Source organism: Rhea americana, unplaced genomic scaffold (assembly GCF_003343005.1).
Source record: "Rhea americana isolate MKP2758 unplaced genomic scaffold, rheAme1 scaffold_26, whole genome shotgun sequence".
In the NCBI taxonomy this organism is placed as follows: domain Eukaryota; kingdom Metazoa; phylum Chordata; class Aves; order Rheiformes; family Rheidae; genus Rhea; species Rhea americana.
In genome coordinates, this window is record NW_028186379.1 from 6,860,177 (window position 1) to 6,879,044 (window position 18,868).

At 38.3% G+C, this 18,868-nt stretch overlaps 1 protein-coding gene across 1 annotated transcript; it reads right to left on the minus strand.

Annotated features, from left to right (window-relative positions):
* Positions 1-410: 410 nt before the first annotated feature.
* On the minus strand, positions 411-17,627 carry GPNMB (glycoprotein nmb). The gene is made up of 11 exons (XM_085307597.1): positions 17,425-17,627; positions 12,548-12,697; positions 11,621-11,764; positions 9,893-10,066; positions 8,657-8,815; positions 7,941-8,249; positions 6,845-6,940; positions 6,105-6,207; positions 5,065-5,270; positions 2,542-2,629; positions 411-1,730 (listed from the first exon to the last, which is right to left on the minus strand). Exons 1-11 carry the CDS (start codon positions 17,492-17,494, stop codon positions 1,577-1,579), a joined length of 1,653 nt encoding a protein of 550 aa, XP_085163723.1. The 5' UTR covers positions 17,495-17,627; the 3' UTR covers positions 411-1,576.
* Positions 17,628-18,868: the final 1,241 nt, after the last annotated feature.

Sequence of the window (18,868 nt, forward strand, 5' to 3'; positions counted from 1 at the left end):
GGGTTATATGAAGTCATTTCCCCAGCTTCCAAGTTAATTTCATTTTGATTATTAACTTTAATATTAGCAGCAAGACTCCTATGGAAAATAGACCATTTAAAGCATTTTGGTCTGTTTTCTCATCTCAGTGAACCTTTGTAACAAACTCTTCCCTTCCACAAAAACAGAGACTCACTCTCCTTTTTTCTTATCATCCAGTGATTCAACCTTCAGCAATTTGCTTCTAGTCTTCCACTATTAAAGACCAACAGTACCAGATTATGAGACTGTATGGCTAGAAGACCTAAAAATGAGTTTTGTTAACACAAAGCTGTAACTACACTAACAAGCAAAGATGCGCCAAATTTATATGCTTTTAAAGTTTCTAAGCTGTATCATGCAAAAAAAAMCCAGAAACTGGAGCATATTGCTTTATTTACCATGGGACTTTCGTTTATTTGAGTAAGCAGTCAAAGTGAGAGGGGATGGAGGAACAGGCAGAAAACGGTGTCTCTTTACAAAATGAGATGAATGGCAAGAGAAGGGAAAAAACACACTGTGCTCTGGGAGTCAAATGCTAACACTTTTCTGTTAGGACTCTTATTCTGCTTACCCTTGTCCCTGGAATATATATTTGCCCTCTGGGAAGTTCTGGTGCCAATCCAGTGTCTCCTGTCCAGTGGAAACAACAGGAAACAAAGTCACCATAAGCAATCATATCTAAAAATTTTATGTGGGACTAAAATTTTAGGCTGGAGAGCRCCACATTGGTGGATCTTGTCAGTCTGTTGTTCCGGTGTCTGTGATCCAGATTATAATGAGGCTCGTACATTGCTCCCCATAGCAATGTCTGCAGTCCAAACTAAAGGTGTCCAGCGTTCTGGCGCTGAGGCCGACTGCCATGTAATGAGTTGCATCCTTACTATTATACTCCATCACCCTGCAAAGCTGTGTGGCTGCTGCCAAACTGCCTATTGGGAATAGCACCTCTAGTAGTTCCCAATTTGGGAGTTGCTTCATGTGGGGAGCTAGCTGGCCTGGGGGAAGACTGTGTTAGGACCTTCCTAACTGTAATGGTTTAAGTGGTTGAGTGCCAATGCCTRGAAATATATCATGGCAATGTTTCATTCCACAGACATAATCTGTGCCTTCCCCCCATATCTTTCTTCTAGCAAAGGCATGTGTCCTGCCAGAGCAGTAAGCAGCTACATTGGACTGTATATTTAAGACTTAATATTTACAAGTTAAAAAAAAGCAACAACAAAAACCCTAATCTTTTTTTCCTCTGGGTTGCAGAGCTGATTAATTTTACAAGTAATTAGCCTAGAGTTAAGAAAACTCAGATAAGAATGGGAGTTTTAATTATTCAGTAGAGTGTATCCTAGATCACAAGCAAGAACAACAGGTGCTCAGAACTACCTCACTCTTTTCTAAGAAGGACTACTTCATATTTCTAATTGCACCAAGCCCCCAAATTATCAACCAATCTATATGTGTTTTCACCTTACCGCCTTGTTTTAATAAGAAAAAAAAMCCCAAAGTACAGTTCAGATATGAGTCCTGTACTTAATCTTATAGTGAATATTAGACTAAAGATTTAAACAATGCCTGGCTTGCTTTTCAGCAGAGGATCTTTCTCATTGCTTGTAGAGAAGAAAATGGCTTTGAAATTGCTGAAGTAAGCATTAAGTCCCTCCTGATTCTCTGCTCGTCCTGGACTTCTCTCAATAGGTTTGTATTGTTTGTATCTCCTGCAAGGAACATGTATAGTTAGTTGCTGAAAGGCATTTAAATGATGGTCCATACTTAGCATGTAACCAGTACTTACGAGAATTAATAATATATTCATAATATACGTTMTTTCTTCTCCTTCCCTCCCTTCGATCCCATACAACAATAACTGCCACAGATTAGTTGTGGCCTGGGTAAGCAGAAGCCCTGCGTAACGAGAAGGCTGTGTTGCTCTGTGGAGGTGTTTTCTTTCTCACCACTGAGCGTTCTTTTGACTGAGGAGCCTCAGTGTGCCCTTAAAGTCTGGTGAGAAACATCCAAGCTAATACTGCAATAGCATATGCTTCAGTTAACTACTTTCCTGCATGCTCAGTGCCATTTYCCCAGTGAATTTATTTGTCAGTTATTTAATGAAGAATTTTGATGATTAATATTTGGTCTGTCAGTCATTCTCAAACACTGCTTGTTAGAGTTCTAAAGCTAAATTAAATTTCTGTTGGTTAGCTTTGATTGTGTACATAAATCACCTAATGCAGCTGGAGTTTGGTTACTGGCTGAATGCAGTTCCCTGACTTTATAGTATTRCTATTTGTGCTTACAAACACAAAATATAGTCTTCTATGATTTTTTTAAAAATATTTTTATATTTTTGATGGTTTTATGGCTTAAAGTAGTAAATTCATTTTTATGTTTGCCAAGATGTTTGTGAACAGCAATACAAAAGAAACAAAAATATAGCTAAAGCAAATTCAAGTTGTTGGTTTTGTTAATTTAAATTAATAGTTTTGTCAGTTCCCTGAACTATTACTAATCTAGAAGCCAGCAACTTACTTGTAAAGGACAAAAGCCACAATGATGACAAACACTGCCAGCAAACCAAGGAAGATAAAGATGCCTTCTGTTGCTCCTGAGGATGATCCTAGATTTCAAAAAGTAGGTTTGATTATAAGATTACCCTCATATTTACAGTAAGATGGATTTTTCCAAAGAAAATGTAATTTTTATCAGATTGCTTTACCAGCTGAAGTACACTTAGTATGTCAAACATGCTAAGCACTAGAGGTCAGTACCTTTGGCAGAAAGTGGTGCTTTCACAGCCTGATCAGTTTAATTCTCGGTGTCACCAGATTGTGAGTTGGGCTTTGGCAGTTTTACATATGAGCTGTACAACCGAAAAATACCGTTGCCCTTTTAGTATGGAAGGGAACAGAGGGTCTTGTAGGCACCCCACAAGATGGAGCTAATTTGCTCCTTGCCCAATTGCTATGCCAGGGGACCACTTATACTGAGAGTATAAAATACATAATCTCTTTATAAGGTGTAATATAATAATTACCATCAGTTTACTGTCTTAGGGATGATAGCTAGGGGAAGGAAAGAAGGAATGAAAAAAAGAAATGTCTAAAGTATTTCTGTTTGTTTTAGCCTCACATCCTAACATGGTTAAGCATGGCTGAGTGCCTAATGGACCCAGGGTTTGTTTGCATTGTTCCTTTAAAGAGCTGAGGGCTCTGCTTTTGTAATATTCTCATTGTGGGAAGTCAACTCTAGACTCTACTTGTCATTGAACCTTGCTTTCTGGTTTGTCATTGACCATTTCACTCATACCTACTCCTAATTCCGTCTTAACTGAGGGAAGAGGAGGCCAAATCAATACAAGTGTTTTCTTGATTTGTGTTAAATATCTTAATTTTACAGTCCACAGGCTCTACATCAGTCCATTTATTGATGTTATTGACACAGAKACCCATTCTTGGTCCTCATGTTAATAGTGTTTGTGTAATTGTGTAATGAAGTAACCTAGAAATACATATTGATTTACCTTTCCAGATCAAGACATCACACTTGGGTTTACCATTTRCTTGGTACATGTGCCTCATGCATTTTTCAGTTTGTTGATACAATTTTTGTGAAGGCCTGACATCAGTCCTAGTTTACAAGTATTTTTGTTGATACTCTATGGATTTACATTATTTTATAAATCATGTAGGTCCTTGAAAGAGTTTGCAAAACACCACACGCATATGGGACAGGTATACATCATAGGAGTGCAGCCTCTTCAACAGCAGTTTAAACAGACTAAGAATTGATGTTTTGTACAGTGCCCACATAACCCAGGCACAGTGTGCCAAACTTCAAATGCCAGATGTTTAGTATACTCAGGCACCAGATGATGGGATTTTCAGAAGTTCATAAATGCTTTCTCTCAATTGAAATGAATGAATAATAATGATACATAGGAGATGATTACAAATGCTAAAATAGTTTCTGTAGAATTCATAGCAGCAACCTCTCTTAGTTTCTAATTCTTTGGTTATAGTGGAAGCCCCAAACTACAGTTTAGCTTTGCTCCTGGCAAACACTTAGGGAGACSAACCTTGTTGGGCTAAAGTTAATTTCTGTGGATACAATTTTGAGAAATCCTACTAGATGCTTATTTGCATTTTCAGGAGCCTACACACACTTACAGGTTGGGTAGAGTGCCGTAGTTGTCATGGATTGAGTTAGGTACTGTTAAGTTTATACCTAGATTTAGTAAAATCACTTGAAAATGCTGTAGTAAATGGCTACAAACGATCAGTTTCTGGACTGATGATGATTCAAGAATGCAGTACAGTCACCAGGATATTGAAGAAGGAGGATAGTAGGCAATGGAGTGGAAACAGAGGAACAGTATGATCAGTTAGGATTCTCACTGAATCTGTCAAAGACTACTTGGATAATCATGAGCAAGACACAGAGAGATTCATCTGACCATTCATTCTAAGCATTCTACTCTTCTAAAATAGTCACCCTGCACACACTTTGCAGTCATTGAATGACATAGGCCTTTCCAGAACCTGATTCGTCTACTAATGTAGAAATAAGAGACCAGGTCAAGATCAGTGGGTTATAAAGAGGGCCCAAGACAGTCAGCTCAGCTGTAGACTTTGATTCTGTCTCTAGTGAGTTCAGTTTCTCTCTTAGTTTCTCTGTATTTGAGTTCTCTGTGTATGAAGTGGGCAGGCTGGCATTTCCCCCACCTACCTTTCTGCCTCACAGAGCTGTTCTGTAGGAAAATATATTACAGCTTAACAATTATTCATATTCTTTGATATTGAAGGGTTTGTATAATTACCATACTCATTGGAACATGCACATAAACCAAAAGAAGTTCTAACATCAAAAATTCCCATAGAGAAAGGATCACCTGTTATCTTTGTGTGGACTCAAAATCTGGCACAGTCTCAGCTGAGGCCTGTAAGCATACTCAAACCCACATATATGTTCCTGTGATCTTACACTCTTCCCAGGGAAATGACCACAAGGAGAAGCTATTGGCAGACCATCCACACCTGCTCTGTGCAAACTCACCTCCGTTTACAGATATAAGTGCACTTGCAAGGGCTTGACTTGTATCATCTCCCAAGGTGATATTTATACAGTATGTTCCAGGTTCATCAAAAGCTCTCCGTATGGTGAGAAGGCATTTGTCAGTGATGAGGATGGGGTCACATACCACACTCTGAGACATCTGGCATGTAGGATCAGAAACTACTGTACAAACATCCGTAGGAAGGCTGGGATGGGAAGAGAGAGTACCTTGTATGTGTGGAGTCCTGTTAGCTCAATTTATAGACACTTTGCACTGATCCCCCAGTTTTATATTCTGTTAATATTTTTCTGTATTTTTTACATACATACTTATTTTAAATGTACAGAGATTTTATATACATATATAACATCTTCCATAAAATCATCTTGCTTCACTTATAATTTAACACTTTATGGTGATTACAGCTGCCTACCGTAAATCAGTTAGTTAATAAAGTCTGTTACCTTTAAAATATSTTGTCATGAAAGGAATACACATTCTTATGCTTAGTAGTATGTGCAGTAAAATTGGCATGCTAATTTTAGAAACATTAATTGTTTTCCAGTTGCATTATCCAGATAATTGTTGTACCTCTCAGTCCTCTTAATTCAAATCCCCTTCTAGGAGGTAGGAATATTAATGCAATGTTTTCCTACCCGAGGAATTGCTTGGACACACCCATTTACTTTAAACATCAAAAAATCATGGCTAGAAAGAAAGTTTCCTTCCAATTTCAGTAGACTGCTTCCCGTTTTACAGTGAGTGCTGTTTTTACCGAGAAAATATAAAATATCTTCTACCCACTTACCTAGTTCTCTTATTTTTACTTAGGAATGGCATTTGTTCTAAATCCTAAGAGTCTAGCAGTAACCTCTATTGATATAGTTTACAAGTSAGACTTGCGTTATCTGTAGTTTCAGTCAAGAAATAAAAATACTGAAGTTCCCAGCTTTTGTTCATGCAACTGCATCTAAGTGCAAACAGCATTCCAGCACCTAACTATTTTTAAAACAATTGGCAGTTTCATTTACAGACTTACCTCCCTTGGCAGGTAACAACAAAGTCAACCAGTGAGTTTTCAGCTTGACTTTCTGTCATCTGGATGTTTGTCATCTGAATGATATTTACCTCAAGGATTCCCTCTAGAAGAGGAAACAGATGTCAAGGGTAGGATATATGATAAGCTCTGAAGTGTTTGTGTACAGAACCTCAAGTGTCTGGCTGATGTTCAGCTCAGGTTTTGTTTTCCATAATCTTTCTCCCTTAGTACTCCTCTTGAAGGGTTTGAAAACAGAAATGTTCCAATGCTTTTCTTATAAAGTTGTTCCCTTCTGTTCTGCTCTTCTTCTTCCTTTTCTTTTTCTTAAAAAAAATACCTCTGCCTGATTACCTCTGTCTCCTGCTAAACAAGACTTCTGTGCATACCAAGGTCAACTCAACCATATGTGACCTCTCAGGCCAGTGTGTTCCAGGTGTGCCAGTTTCTGAAGCTAATGGTATAGAAAAGAATGATATGGCTCATATTCTTGTCAGCTATTACCCTAGCAGAGGAGCAGGCATGGCAAGAGTCTGGACTCACATGTCTGGAACCCAGGCACCATAACCTCTGCTACTGGGTCCTGGAAGAGTGTATAATAGCTGTACATTAACCTTTTAAAATGTCGGCCTTTAAAAGATCACACATTAGATAAAAGAGGGGCTAAATAAATATTTTCTCAGCCATACATGTATTACATTATTACCCCACTTCTCTGATGAGGTATTGACTCAGGTCCTTACCTACAATAGAGATATTGGTTCTGTAATATCCGTATCTGTAAATATGGCAGCCTTCATCAGGATTGTCTTCCGTTGTCTTGACAGTGGTGAAAGAGTCTGGATTAGAAGATAGTTCAATAGTTACTGTTGGGTTGGGCAGGGAAAAATAGATACACAGCTTAGAACAAGCTCCACTTAGCGGTATTCTGAACATGGCCATGACTTTCAACAGCTTTCATTGTATATGTCATTAGTTATTTTGTTCTACAGCTATGCAGTAACACGCTTATCTGTATAGGATCATGGTAGAAGCTTAAAGAAAACACGTGTGCTCTGCTGCCCTGTAGAACCTAAGAGTGGCTGGGATKTCAGATTCTTTGGCCTGTATAGCCTCACTCCAAAAACAACCATGTTATTCACTTGTCTCTAAGAAATAAAAGTGAGACTACAAAGTTTGGTATAATTATAACATATTTAAAATTCCTAGATCAATTACAGAATAAATCCAAATGCCAATAAAAGCTTTAAAATGCTCTTTTTAAAACTACGTATTTTTCTATTGCTCTACATTAGTGTTAGTTGAAAAAGGAAGAGGAGACAGTGATGAAAATTATGTCTTTCCTTTTTCATTCTCATTTAACATTTCATTAAAAGCACATATTAAAATTCTGAAATTTGAAAAATATCAGTTACTGAAAACTAGGAAGGAACTAGCTCTAAGAGTATTCATGCAGGCAGCTATTGTGAAATACCTCTTTTTTAGTTTAAATTTAAATCTTACTTCTGAAAATGTCCCTGAATAGGCAAGACTAAAACCATTTGATTGTGCATGGTAAAAGGTCTAAAAAGGAATGACCTGAGGACACTATTATGCTATCATTGTTGTGGTAGAATTTGATTTAGTGTAAATGAGAATCAGGTTCTTAAATGTGTAACTGATGCCTATGTGTGTATTGATTCTGTCTCTAAACTACATTTATAGAGGGTCTGCAGAGTTCTGCAGCTCTTTCTTTGATGGCATACAACTTTTAAAGATATATACTTAAACCTCTAAATTCTGAATTTTTTAAAAACATTATTTTTGATCCTATATTAAGGCCGAGTGATTAACTCTTACCTGCTGAGGTCGGCAGTGGAGGAGTGGGTGTTACTGGCTTGCAAGGCACAGGTATAATAGCTTGGACAGTTAAATTCAGAGAGAAGTTTCCTTGTAGAGCATAAGTGTGAAGGGTAATGGAGCTGCTTGATACAAATAAGCCGCTTCCATCTCCAAAGTCCCACTTGTAGGAGATGACAGAATTATTAAGATAGGAACTGGGATCATGGATCTTCACATCAAATGTGATTGGTGAGTCTTTGATAAAAATAGAGTCTGAGATGTTGCGGTCATTTTTCTGGGACATGTTCACAAATAATGGAATTTTGTCTGCCAGAAAAAGGAAGAAAACAATTAAGGCAAGCATATCTGTCTGCAAACAGCTTCAAATTTCCTGAATAACGACAATCAGAATGTAAGACATTAATATCTTTAACGTGGTTTTCTACTTTAATTCAGTTTACTGAGTGAGTGTCAATAGGAAATAATTACATAGAGATGTATGGGAACATATAATGAATCACAAGCATCACGAAGTAGAAGTGCTACAACTGAGGTAGATACAAAGGTAAATTATGTTATTCAAGGCAATTTACCAGAGATTTCACATCCATATTAAAACTTGTTTTGGGCCAATGTCTTCTTTTCATCCTGGGTAGTGCTCATGTTAAATTCTTGTAACACCTGCACAACAAATCGCTCCAGTATTTTATTACAGTTAATTTCAGGACACTCACCTGTTACAACATAAATGCTACTTGCTCTTGCAATTGGAACATGCGTTGAGTGCCCTCTTCTGTAAATGGATACCTCCATTACGTGTTTGCCAAGAGTGATATTTGCTGTGTTGACTGAAACAGTTGTTGAAAAGCGTCCGGTTTTTTGGTAGTACTGACCTGAAACAGAACATGAACTTATAAAGTGTTTTACCCTTAAGGCTAGCTACAGGAAAATGTTCTAAGATAACCAATATCTCTGTGAATCTTGGACTGTGTAAATCATAATACAAGTTTAGAACAGTCTTTCAGTTATCTGAGTGCTTACACAATGTGGTTACTCCCATTATTCCTGTGTTTTTTCCAAAGGTGTCAGAAAGATGTTCCAAATTTCATTGATCTAAGAAAAGGCGTTTGCAAGGCATCTACATCTTTTCAAAGCAATTACATTACATTATCAGGATTATGTATTACCTCTTAGGTAATTACCTCTTAGAGCATTGCCTCTTARGCATTTTAAATTAACTTGTATCTGTATGGCGTCAGTGTAGCAAGAAGGAATAATGCTTCTTTCTTCATTCAGCAGAACCCTTTGTATACATACTTATTTATATTCGTAATAGCTGATTGAGGTAGGTAAATAGTATCAGCTTTATTTAAAATTGAGAGCATTATTATTATTGTGGCTGCTTATATGGATGTTGTCAAGCTAAATTAGGATATTAAGATTTAGCATGTAGCCAATGTCAGAAATAGCCCAACCATTACATACTCTGAAGCTGAAAACGCTAAACCCAAGCATCCATGACTAGAACAGTACCACACAGTCAGTGGCAGTTTTCAGAGTAAAGAAGGACTGTACCGTTAAACTAATCTACAGATACACAGTTCTGTGGTCTAAGTTCAAGAATCTGAAGTAGTAGCAGCTGGTCAACCCTGCTCAGGCTCTCTGTTTTCCTAGAAAACTATCTTGAGCACTGCTGGAAGGAAATTAATTTTCTATGGTTGTAGTTCTCTGAATGCATAACCTTAAAGAAAATTTCCTGGTAATAYATGATTTCCAAATCTGGCAGAAGATAATAGAGCAGCTGATTCCCTCTCTGAAAAGCTCTGAATGAATTCAGGATTCTCACTCAAGAACTGTGGAATACCTTTTAAGAACTTTTAATGAAAGATACTAGAAAAATGAGTTAATATACAAAATRAACATAAGTTTTGCAGCATCATCCAAACCAAGATGTGTTTTGCAGTACTAACCAAATGTATGAAACAGATAGACAAAGTTCCTCCTCTTCCAGTCAGGATGATGAGGGAAAGGTCTCCCRTCTGGGAATACATTATGGCTCTGGTTTCTTGTGCAGTTTTCCCAGCCACAGCTGTTGATCCATTTAGTCCAGTTGTACACATACTGATCCTGCGAAGCTGGAGTATCTACATGTAGAAATAGGACATCTTCCTGGTCAGTTGTGCAATGTATGGTAAACCAGGGAACAGAATGCAGACATCCTAAGGGATCCTAAGTTATTGCCCTTAAACAACAGGGTAAGTGGGCTGGTTTTAGACTGACATTTAGTTCTTCTGAGATTGTGTTTTGTTTGCTTTTTTTAGACATAGTTTAAAGTCACTTGCCCCAAACCTGCTGTCAGCTGCAGAGGATACTACTATTTCACTGGAGCCAGTGGAGCTGCCCTGACATTCAGCAAGAAAAATTTAAATATTTAAGTAGAAAAATCATCTGTGGAAGCACTGGGAGGAAGTGGTTTGTTTTGTTTTATCAGAAAACATTTCTGTGGCACTTCTAAGTAAGTTACACGACAACTACAGTGCTGTTCTGAATAGTAAAAAGATAGTTTCTCCCCAAACAGTAAAATGAACATTAATTGGAGAACGAGTATSAGCAGTTAATGAGACATTATATGGTGGAAAAAGTAGAACTTATGCTGAAAAAAGTCTTTGTTGATGTCCCTTAAGATGGAAATTACTTTGATCAGTAGAAACATTTGTTGAACATATATGAATTCAGAGGAAGAACAGTACGACAGCCTGTTTCACTCAAGATCCAGTAACTTCAAACATCAGAACTGTGATACTTTTTGCTCCTTGTAGTAAGTAAAGATGATCAAAAAAAGGTGATGCTCTGGTGAAAAGACTGCTTGTTTTTAAATGGTAATATTCTCCTGGTTACTTTTTATTCTTGAAATATGGGAATGTGAAATTTACTCTTCCTTGAGGGTTTTCAGGACACAGATGATTGTTAGYGATTCTACAATACTTAATTGAAAAAAAAGTCTCAGTTGCATAAGCTGTCAGTTTTATAAATTTGGAAGAAAACAGTGTGACTGAGTGATCAGTTGAACCTGTCTTCATCTAAGGATTGGGCAACCTTGTGAGTGAGCTGAAAAGCAGTAATTTGAGTGAATCACAGAATGCTTGAGGTTGGAAGGGACCTCTGGAGATCACCTAGTCCAACCCCCTTGCTCAAGCACCGTCACCTASAGCGTGTTAGACAGAATTGCATCCRGGTGGGTTTTGGATATCTCTAGAGGAGACTCCACAACCTCTCTGGGCAACCTGTTCCAGTGCTCTGTCACTCTCACAGTAAAGAAGTTCTTCCTCGTATTCAAACACAGGAACTTCCTGTATTTAAGTCTGTGCCCATTGCTTTTTGTCCTGTCGCAAGTAACAGTATTTTCAGAAAGCCAGATTAAAGTCAATATTTTGGAAAGCTGATTTTATAGTAAAGACAGATTTCCTTAAAGTGTCTGGCCATTATATATAGCAGATGCAGAAGTGTAAAAATAGTAGAGTGGTATTCGGAAGAAGAAAAGTGGCATGACACAGGCTGAACACTAGTGTAATTATCAGTTAAAAGCAGCRTAACTTTTGGTTACAGGTTGTGCTTCTGAAAATTTAGAAGATTTATGACACTCACACCAGAACAGCAGTGAGCTACATGGACAGTACGTGGAGATTACCATTACCTACCCTGGGTACAATTTCTCTCRTATATTATGTTGCCATCATTATCTTCTCTCTGGCACTTGGGAAACTGCAGAGTCACAACAAAGGTCACGTTGGATCCTACCAGAGCTGGGCTATCAGTGACCAACTTGGCTGTCACCTTTCCTCCTGTAGAAAATAAAACTGAGTCTTCACTGCAGTAAAGGATGCACCAGAGCAGCAGTTACCTTCAACTATGCACTATTTACATTTAAAATCTTTTATTAACAGTTCCTTTATTTCCAGTAGGATTTGTGCTCCTAAATGACTTGCACCCATCTCAAAATCCCAGCTTATCCCAACAGTCRGAGGGATTCATCATCTCAACCAAAATCACTTACTGACCTGCCATTTATTTCCTCCTTACAGCTGAGAATCAGATTTTTACCTATGGTCAATATATTCCARAGGAGAATACTTTTATTTCTCTCCAGGGATACAACCTTTAGACCTCAGCTCAGACAAGGTGATGATAGGATGATAAGCTGGGTCTTCACTGATGTTGTTAAACTGAAGTCCACAATACCCTAGAGTAGATGTTGAAGCTGCAWGTCCCCTGGTGCATGTATGTTTCCAGGGAAGAAAAAAAAGAAAGAATATAATCCTAGAGCACTGCCTATCCATACCTCTTAATACATATTAATTTCTGACATTAATTTCTGACACTGAGTTTTGCGAAAGCATATACTGTAACAATTCACTAGTATGCTTCCTCAGACAATGTACGAATAGTAGTAGCCAAGCCAATAGTCTCTAAGTAGCTCTWAGTAGTCTCTAAATAGCTGCTTGCAGCAGCTCTGGATATGGCATGTGTGAAATAGCACTACAGTACCTGCACTCTTTGATGAGGTGGATTTCCTGGCCAATTTTTTCAATTTATTGAATTGTTTGAATTGTTTATGTGCAACTTACCTTTCCAGCAGTCCTTCCATCTGGGATCTCCTTCTTCCCAGAAAGGATAAAGTTTTTCATTCCATTCATTTTGATCACTAGACCAGCCATGTAGCTTCTTATAGGATGTAACCGGAGAAGTTCTTTCTTGGTTCAGCACATCTTGAAACCCTTGATAGAAAAAAAAAGAACATATAATGTCATAATACATTCCCTGTTACTCTGTCAGGATGTAATTGTGCTGAACAGCCTACTTGTGATGGTGTTCTTGCACTGATTAGAAAACTCTTCACTAGAGGAAAATTATGGAACTTTATCTTCAGARCTATAAGCACTTAAATCGCCTATAACCAACATAAAGAAAATTCTGTCACCGATTTGTAGTTGCGCTAGTTGCACTATTCCAAGCTTTCCAGAGAAAGAATAAAAGTTTTACAACATTTTTACCATATCAGAGGAAGTGTTCTTACAGAATGGACATAACCATGCAATAATCAGGCTAGTYGTAAAGAGGCTGCTTGATTGGTAACTCTTCTCTGCCTGACTGGTAATCTGTGACTAAAGAAACAATAGGTTAACTCTGTGTCTAAGTTGTACTTTTGTGGTAGTTATGCCACAAAAGGGAGTGAGTGAGTTTTGACCCACTGAAGCTTCATTTGTGAATTGGCTGGTGGTTTGGATGGGAGTAGTCTGAACCAGTATGAACCAGTATTTCCAGAAAAGGAAATGTAGAGCTGAATAGTAAATTTAATGTGTTTATAGTATAACAACACAAAGATACTAGCTTCATGCCTATTACTTTAAAACTGCTGAGATTAAATAATTTTAATAATGTCTTTCTTCTCATTTTAACASAGGTGATGGACTCAAACTTTTCCCAGGCCTTTGAGAGGCCTTAGGCCTCTGTCACAAAGTAGCTTCATTATGAGAAGCAAAATAAATAACCGAGTAACAGGTAGGAACATGTTAAACACTGTAGGATGTCATAAAAATATGTTTGTAAGTAGGCTTGTGGGCAGAGTTCCATTAAAGCCTCTAGGCTTTCCACAGCTCTGTTGTCAGTCAGATAGCCACTGGGTGGCCCTTCTGTCAGAACATCAAGGGAGTTAGTTCTTCCACTTTTCATGTCTTTGTTTTAAAGTTACCTGATGTTGGACACTTCTGTGATGTATACAGAAGCGCAGCAGAGCTAGATGATTTCAGGGAGAATATAGAGATCTGTAAGAAAGACAGGAATGTCCCTATGTGGTATTGCATGACCAGCTATGTTGGAAGTTCTCCAGGTTTTGGAAAAGGTACAGAGCAAGTATAACTGGTCCAGGCTGCAGGAAAAGACATCCCTTCAGACAGGCCAATGCCCATCTCTCACAGTCAGTCCAAACTGATGCTGTAAGCTCTCTCTCAAGTACCTTGGGGCTTGAAAGCAGGAAGGTCTGAGGAAAAGAACAGATTTGGCACTTGGAAACATATACTCCCATGCTCTTTTGCCCTAGAGGGACTCCTCACTTAAACTGCTTAAATCAAGCCTTTCCTGAAGATGTACTACATTGATATGAGCAAAGGACAACATTACAATGGACATTATGATACACACATTACTCAGTGGCCTGTGTCAYGTACTCTATCATTTTTAGTCTTGGTCAGAAGTAGAATTGGTTAACACTGTCTTTCACAAATATTTCACAGGAAAAAAAGAAAAGATGAGATTATAAAAATATTTCACAAAGGATTATCAGTTTGATTAGCCTTTATGTCAAGAAATTAATATGTGATCTTTTTGAAATTAAATGGTTTGGATTTTTTCCTATTTTTTTCCTAATTTTCCCCTTTATCTGATTTTACTTTAAAATCATTTAATAAATAAATATGTTTTGATTTTGTCAGATTAGAACAATGGGTTCAGTCAATGATGTCCTCCCACTCCAAGATGCTCTGTTCATCAGAAAGAGCTGGAAAACTTTTAATTTTTTAAAAGCTTTTAATTTTTAATTTTGAGTAACGATTTTTGAATTCAAAAGTCATTTTCTTGTCCAGCTTTGGTAACAACTGTGGCCACTACTTCTAAACTGTAAGTTCCTAAGGCATTTGTCTGCCTCTGTGATGTGCTTTGTTTAATTCAATCAAGTATAAAACAGTTCACAAATTTCAGGACAACAAGACAAAGGCATTTTTTTCGGTTGGGCAAGTATTTCAGTTCTAGCTTCTCTAACACATGCAACTGAAAATTTTCAGTTGCTGAGTTTAAAAGAATAAAAAGCTTTAATGTATTTCTTCTTTAAAAATGGAAAACATTCAAAAACAGATGTTGGTCATAACCAACATAAATTTGATTCAAAATAGAATCTGAGGAAATCATCGTTACAGTAGTTTTGGTGAGGTGATCATAGGAGAAAAGACTTTATTCTTGAATTGACTTTCTTCTTTCTCATTCTGGTTTTGTTTATGATGAAAAAGGAACAGAAAAGAAGTTCAGCATTTCTAGCCACACATGGCTAATGTGTTAGCCACAAGAGAGCAAAAGAAAGAGTGTTAGAACAGCAATAAAAAGAAGACATAATGAAGAGGAAGATAGAAGAGTTATTAGAAGTAAAAAGTATGATATTATGGCCAAACTAAAAAGTCATTCAGCTAAACTAAGAAGATTGGCTTCTTAGCCAAGCTGAGGAGACATTTACATTCTAAGAAGAGTGTAAACTTTGTAAAGTTAAATGTAGAAACATAATAATGCAAGACAAAACAGAATTTGAGGAACAACTTTCAAAAACATTAAAAAAAAAATCTTTTTTTCAAACACAAAAGTAGTGGAAAGCTTGCCAGAAAGTCTGTATGGCCAGCAGATGATGGAGATACAGAAGAGGTATTTAGGGAAGATAAAGTAATGGCACAAAAGTAAAATACATTAGTTTGCATCTGCGTTCACAAAGGAGAAGCATTGGCAATTTCCATGCTAGAATTTTTCCTAACAGTGATGGAGAATCTCTGACAAAATGAAGTGTTGGCACAAAAAGTTACAAAACAAGTCAACAAAATGAAAAAAGTTGTCTAGATTAGGTGGCTCTAATAGTATGGAATTTATTAGGAATGAAGTAAATAAGCTGTTAATCACAGCATGTAACCTCTTGCTTAAAACTGCTTCAGTGACCAAGAAACAAAATGTGACAAATGAGATGGCAATTTAAAAAAGGGGTTTTAGGAAAGGTTTAGAGGACTACAAAAAGTCTGATGCCCAAACTGGACAAGCTGATAGAAGCACCAGTGAAGAACAGAATTAGCAGATGAATGTGATATAATGAAAAATGCTCTAATTCATAACAAATATATTAGAGTTTCTCTGAGGGAGCTAGACAGTATGTGAACAAAGCTGATCTGTTTGATATAGTCTGCTTGAATTCCAGATGGCATTTGACAACATTCCTTGCTATGGGCACATAAAGGAACTAAGTTACCATGGGCTATGAATGAAGGATCTCACACGAATAACTAATTAGTTCAAATATATCAACCAAAAGTTATGAATAAATGGCCAGTTTTCTCAGTTGTTGAAATGGTTTTAAAAAATCATAAATAATCTGGAAAATGGGTGATTTGGTCTGCTGAAGACAGCAACTTAGAGCAGAAGAGGGGAGAACTGACTGAATTACAGGAAGATTGTGTAAGACTCAATGACTGGGCAATAGAACAGTATGAAGTTCAGCATAGTTACATGTAACTCCAACTTTACAAAATGAGGGGCTCTAAACTAGCTATTGCCCCTCAGAAATAAGATCTTGGAGCTTTACGCTTTTCAGTACAGTGCTCAGCAGTATTGAAAAGCTAGGGAAAGGTTAGAAATAGAGAACAAAGACAAAAATGTTATTATAACTTCATATAATTCCAGGTGTGTTCATATCTTGAATACTGTATGCTGCTGTGGTCTCTGCAGCTCAGGAAGGATATAACAGCTGAAAGAGTACAGAGAAAGGTGGTGAAGGTGATACAAAGGGATAGAATTGTTTCTGTATGAGAAACAGCTAAATAACTGAGTCTTGAGCCTGGAGAAGAGGTGATAGAGAAGAATCTAAAAACAGAATCATGAACAGCATGGAGGAAGAAGCAGTTATTCACTATTTCTCAAAATACAAAAACTAAGGAGAATCAAATGAAACCGGCAGGTTCTAAGCACATAAAGGGATGATATTTCTTCATGTAAAGCACAGGGATAAATACTGCTAGGAGCTTGTCCTGTTATACACTCATAACTATTCCCCATTGGAGACAGGTACAAGGCCAGATGGATATTGAGCCTGACCTCAGCTTTTAAGGTTTTCAGTTTCTTCTTGGAGATCCTGGAACTTGAGGCTCAGTTCCCATTTCTGAGTTTGTAGCCCCAAGGTCAGTGAGTCAACCTAGACTGAGTCAAGTTGGGAGTCCTGGAAGATGAGGACGAGCTCTGTGCCTGCCCACCACAGCTTGAAGAACTAATTCCCTGACTGGACTTCTTGAGGTTTCGCATTCAAAGGCATAGGTGTCCCAGCTGGGAATGCTGCCTCTAACCTAGTCTCTCCTAGCCACAGCTGAGCTGAGCAAATTACAAGAAGTCCATTCTACCTCTGCCTTTTTTTTACTGTGCTTTAGCTGGAGAAAGCTTGCTGGAAATTTGAGGAAATAAGCCAAGGCTTAGCTCCAGTCAGCTCCCTGTGTATCTGTGGAGCACAGGAAATAGATAGCTCAAGTGACATTTCTACCCAGACCCAGGTAACCCCTTGATGGAGCTGCAGACAGCTAGCTGCTGCCTACCATTTCCCAAGCATAGCTACAGCAACTGCTGCACTTTGCAGTAGCAACATTGTTTTTACAGTGCTGTCTCAAGATGTTGAGTCTGTAGATGTAGAGGAGGAAGAAAGCAGTGAAACACTCACGTATGGCAGCAGTACAGAGAACCGCTTCAGCCAGGAGCAGGAATCCGAGGTGGTGGCAAACTCTGCTCATGGTGTGAGAGACTGTGCGTCAGTTCAGCCTGCGCAAAGGAGCAAAGAATGCCCAGTTCTTCCACACAGTAACTCCTTCAGTCTCTGCTGAGAAGTGAGAATAAAGTTTCTCTGCTGCTCTGCTCTCTGATTAAATGAAGGGCCCCAGGACTCATCATGTGATGGAATTAAGCAGAGATGCATGATTTTGTCTTCAGCTTCTTTCAGCTCATGTGCTTATGACTCACTCCCCTTGTTTTCAGCATTCCCTGGGATTTCTGAGAGACCTGTTTAGAGCCACACCATTTACCTTGAAGGAATTTTTATACTAGTTTTGCACTATGATCAATTTTTGATCTTATTTGTTTTTAAATTAGAGCCATTTCTTTCCAGAAATCCAAATTAACTCTCACTTCAGACTGATTTGCAACTATTACTGCAACAGCTTATTGCATTTAATTGACCCATCAGTACTTCATTAACCTCTTCATTAATTACCTGGATGATGGGACAGAGTGCACCATCAGCAAGTTTGCAGATGATACAAAACCGGGCGGACTGGCTGATACACCAAAGGGTTGTGCTGCCATTCAGAGGGATCTCGACATACTGGAGAAATGGGCAGAAAGGAACTTCATGGAGGTTAATAAAGGGCAATGCAAAGTCCTGCCCCTGCGGAGGAATAGACCTATGCAACAGTACATGCTGGAGGTGACTAGCTAAAGAGCAGCTTTGCAGAGAAGGACTGGGGGTTCTGGTGGACAACAAGCTGACCATGAGTGAGCAGAGTGCCTTTGCAGCCAAGAAGGCCAGTGGTATCCTGGGCTGCATTAGGCATCTCCAGCAGGTCCAGGGAGGTGATGCTTGCCCTCTACTCAGCCCTGATAAGGCTGCAGTTGAAGTGCTGTGTTCAGGTTTGGCCCCTCCAGTAAAAGAGAGGGATGGTGCCAATTGAGTGTGTCCAGCAAAGGGCTACAAAGATGATTACAGAACTGAAGCACCTGCCATATGAGGTGAGGTTGAGAGCTGGGACTGCTTAGTCTGGAGAGGAGAAGGCTTTGGGGGCATCTTGTCAATGTTTATAAATACCTKTAATGTAAAGAAGATGGAGTCAGGCTCTTTTCAGTGATACCCAGTGACAGGACAAGAGGCAATGGGCACAAATTCAAACATAGGAAATTCTGTTTATATATAAGAAAGCACTAGTTTACTGTGAGGGTGGTTGAGCAATCAAACAGGTTGCCCAGAGAAGTTGTGGAGTCTCAATCCTTGGAGATATCCAAGACCTGACTGACACTGTCCTGGGCAACCTGCTCTAGATGACCTTGCTTTTAGCAGGGGGTTTGACCTAGAAGATCTCCTGAGATCYCTTCCAATCTCAACTGTTTTGTCATTC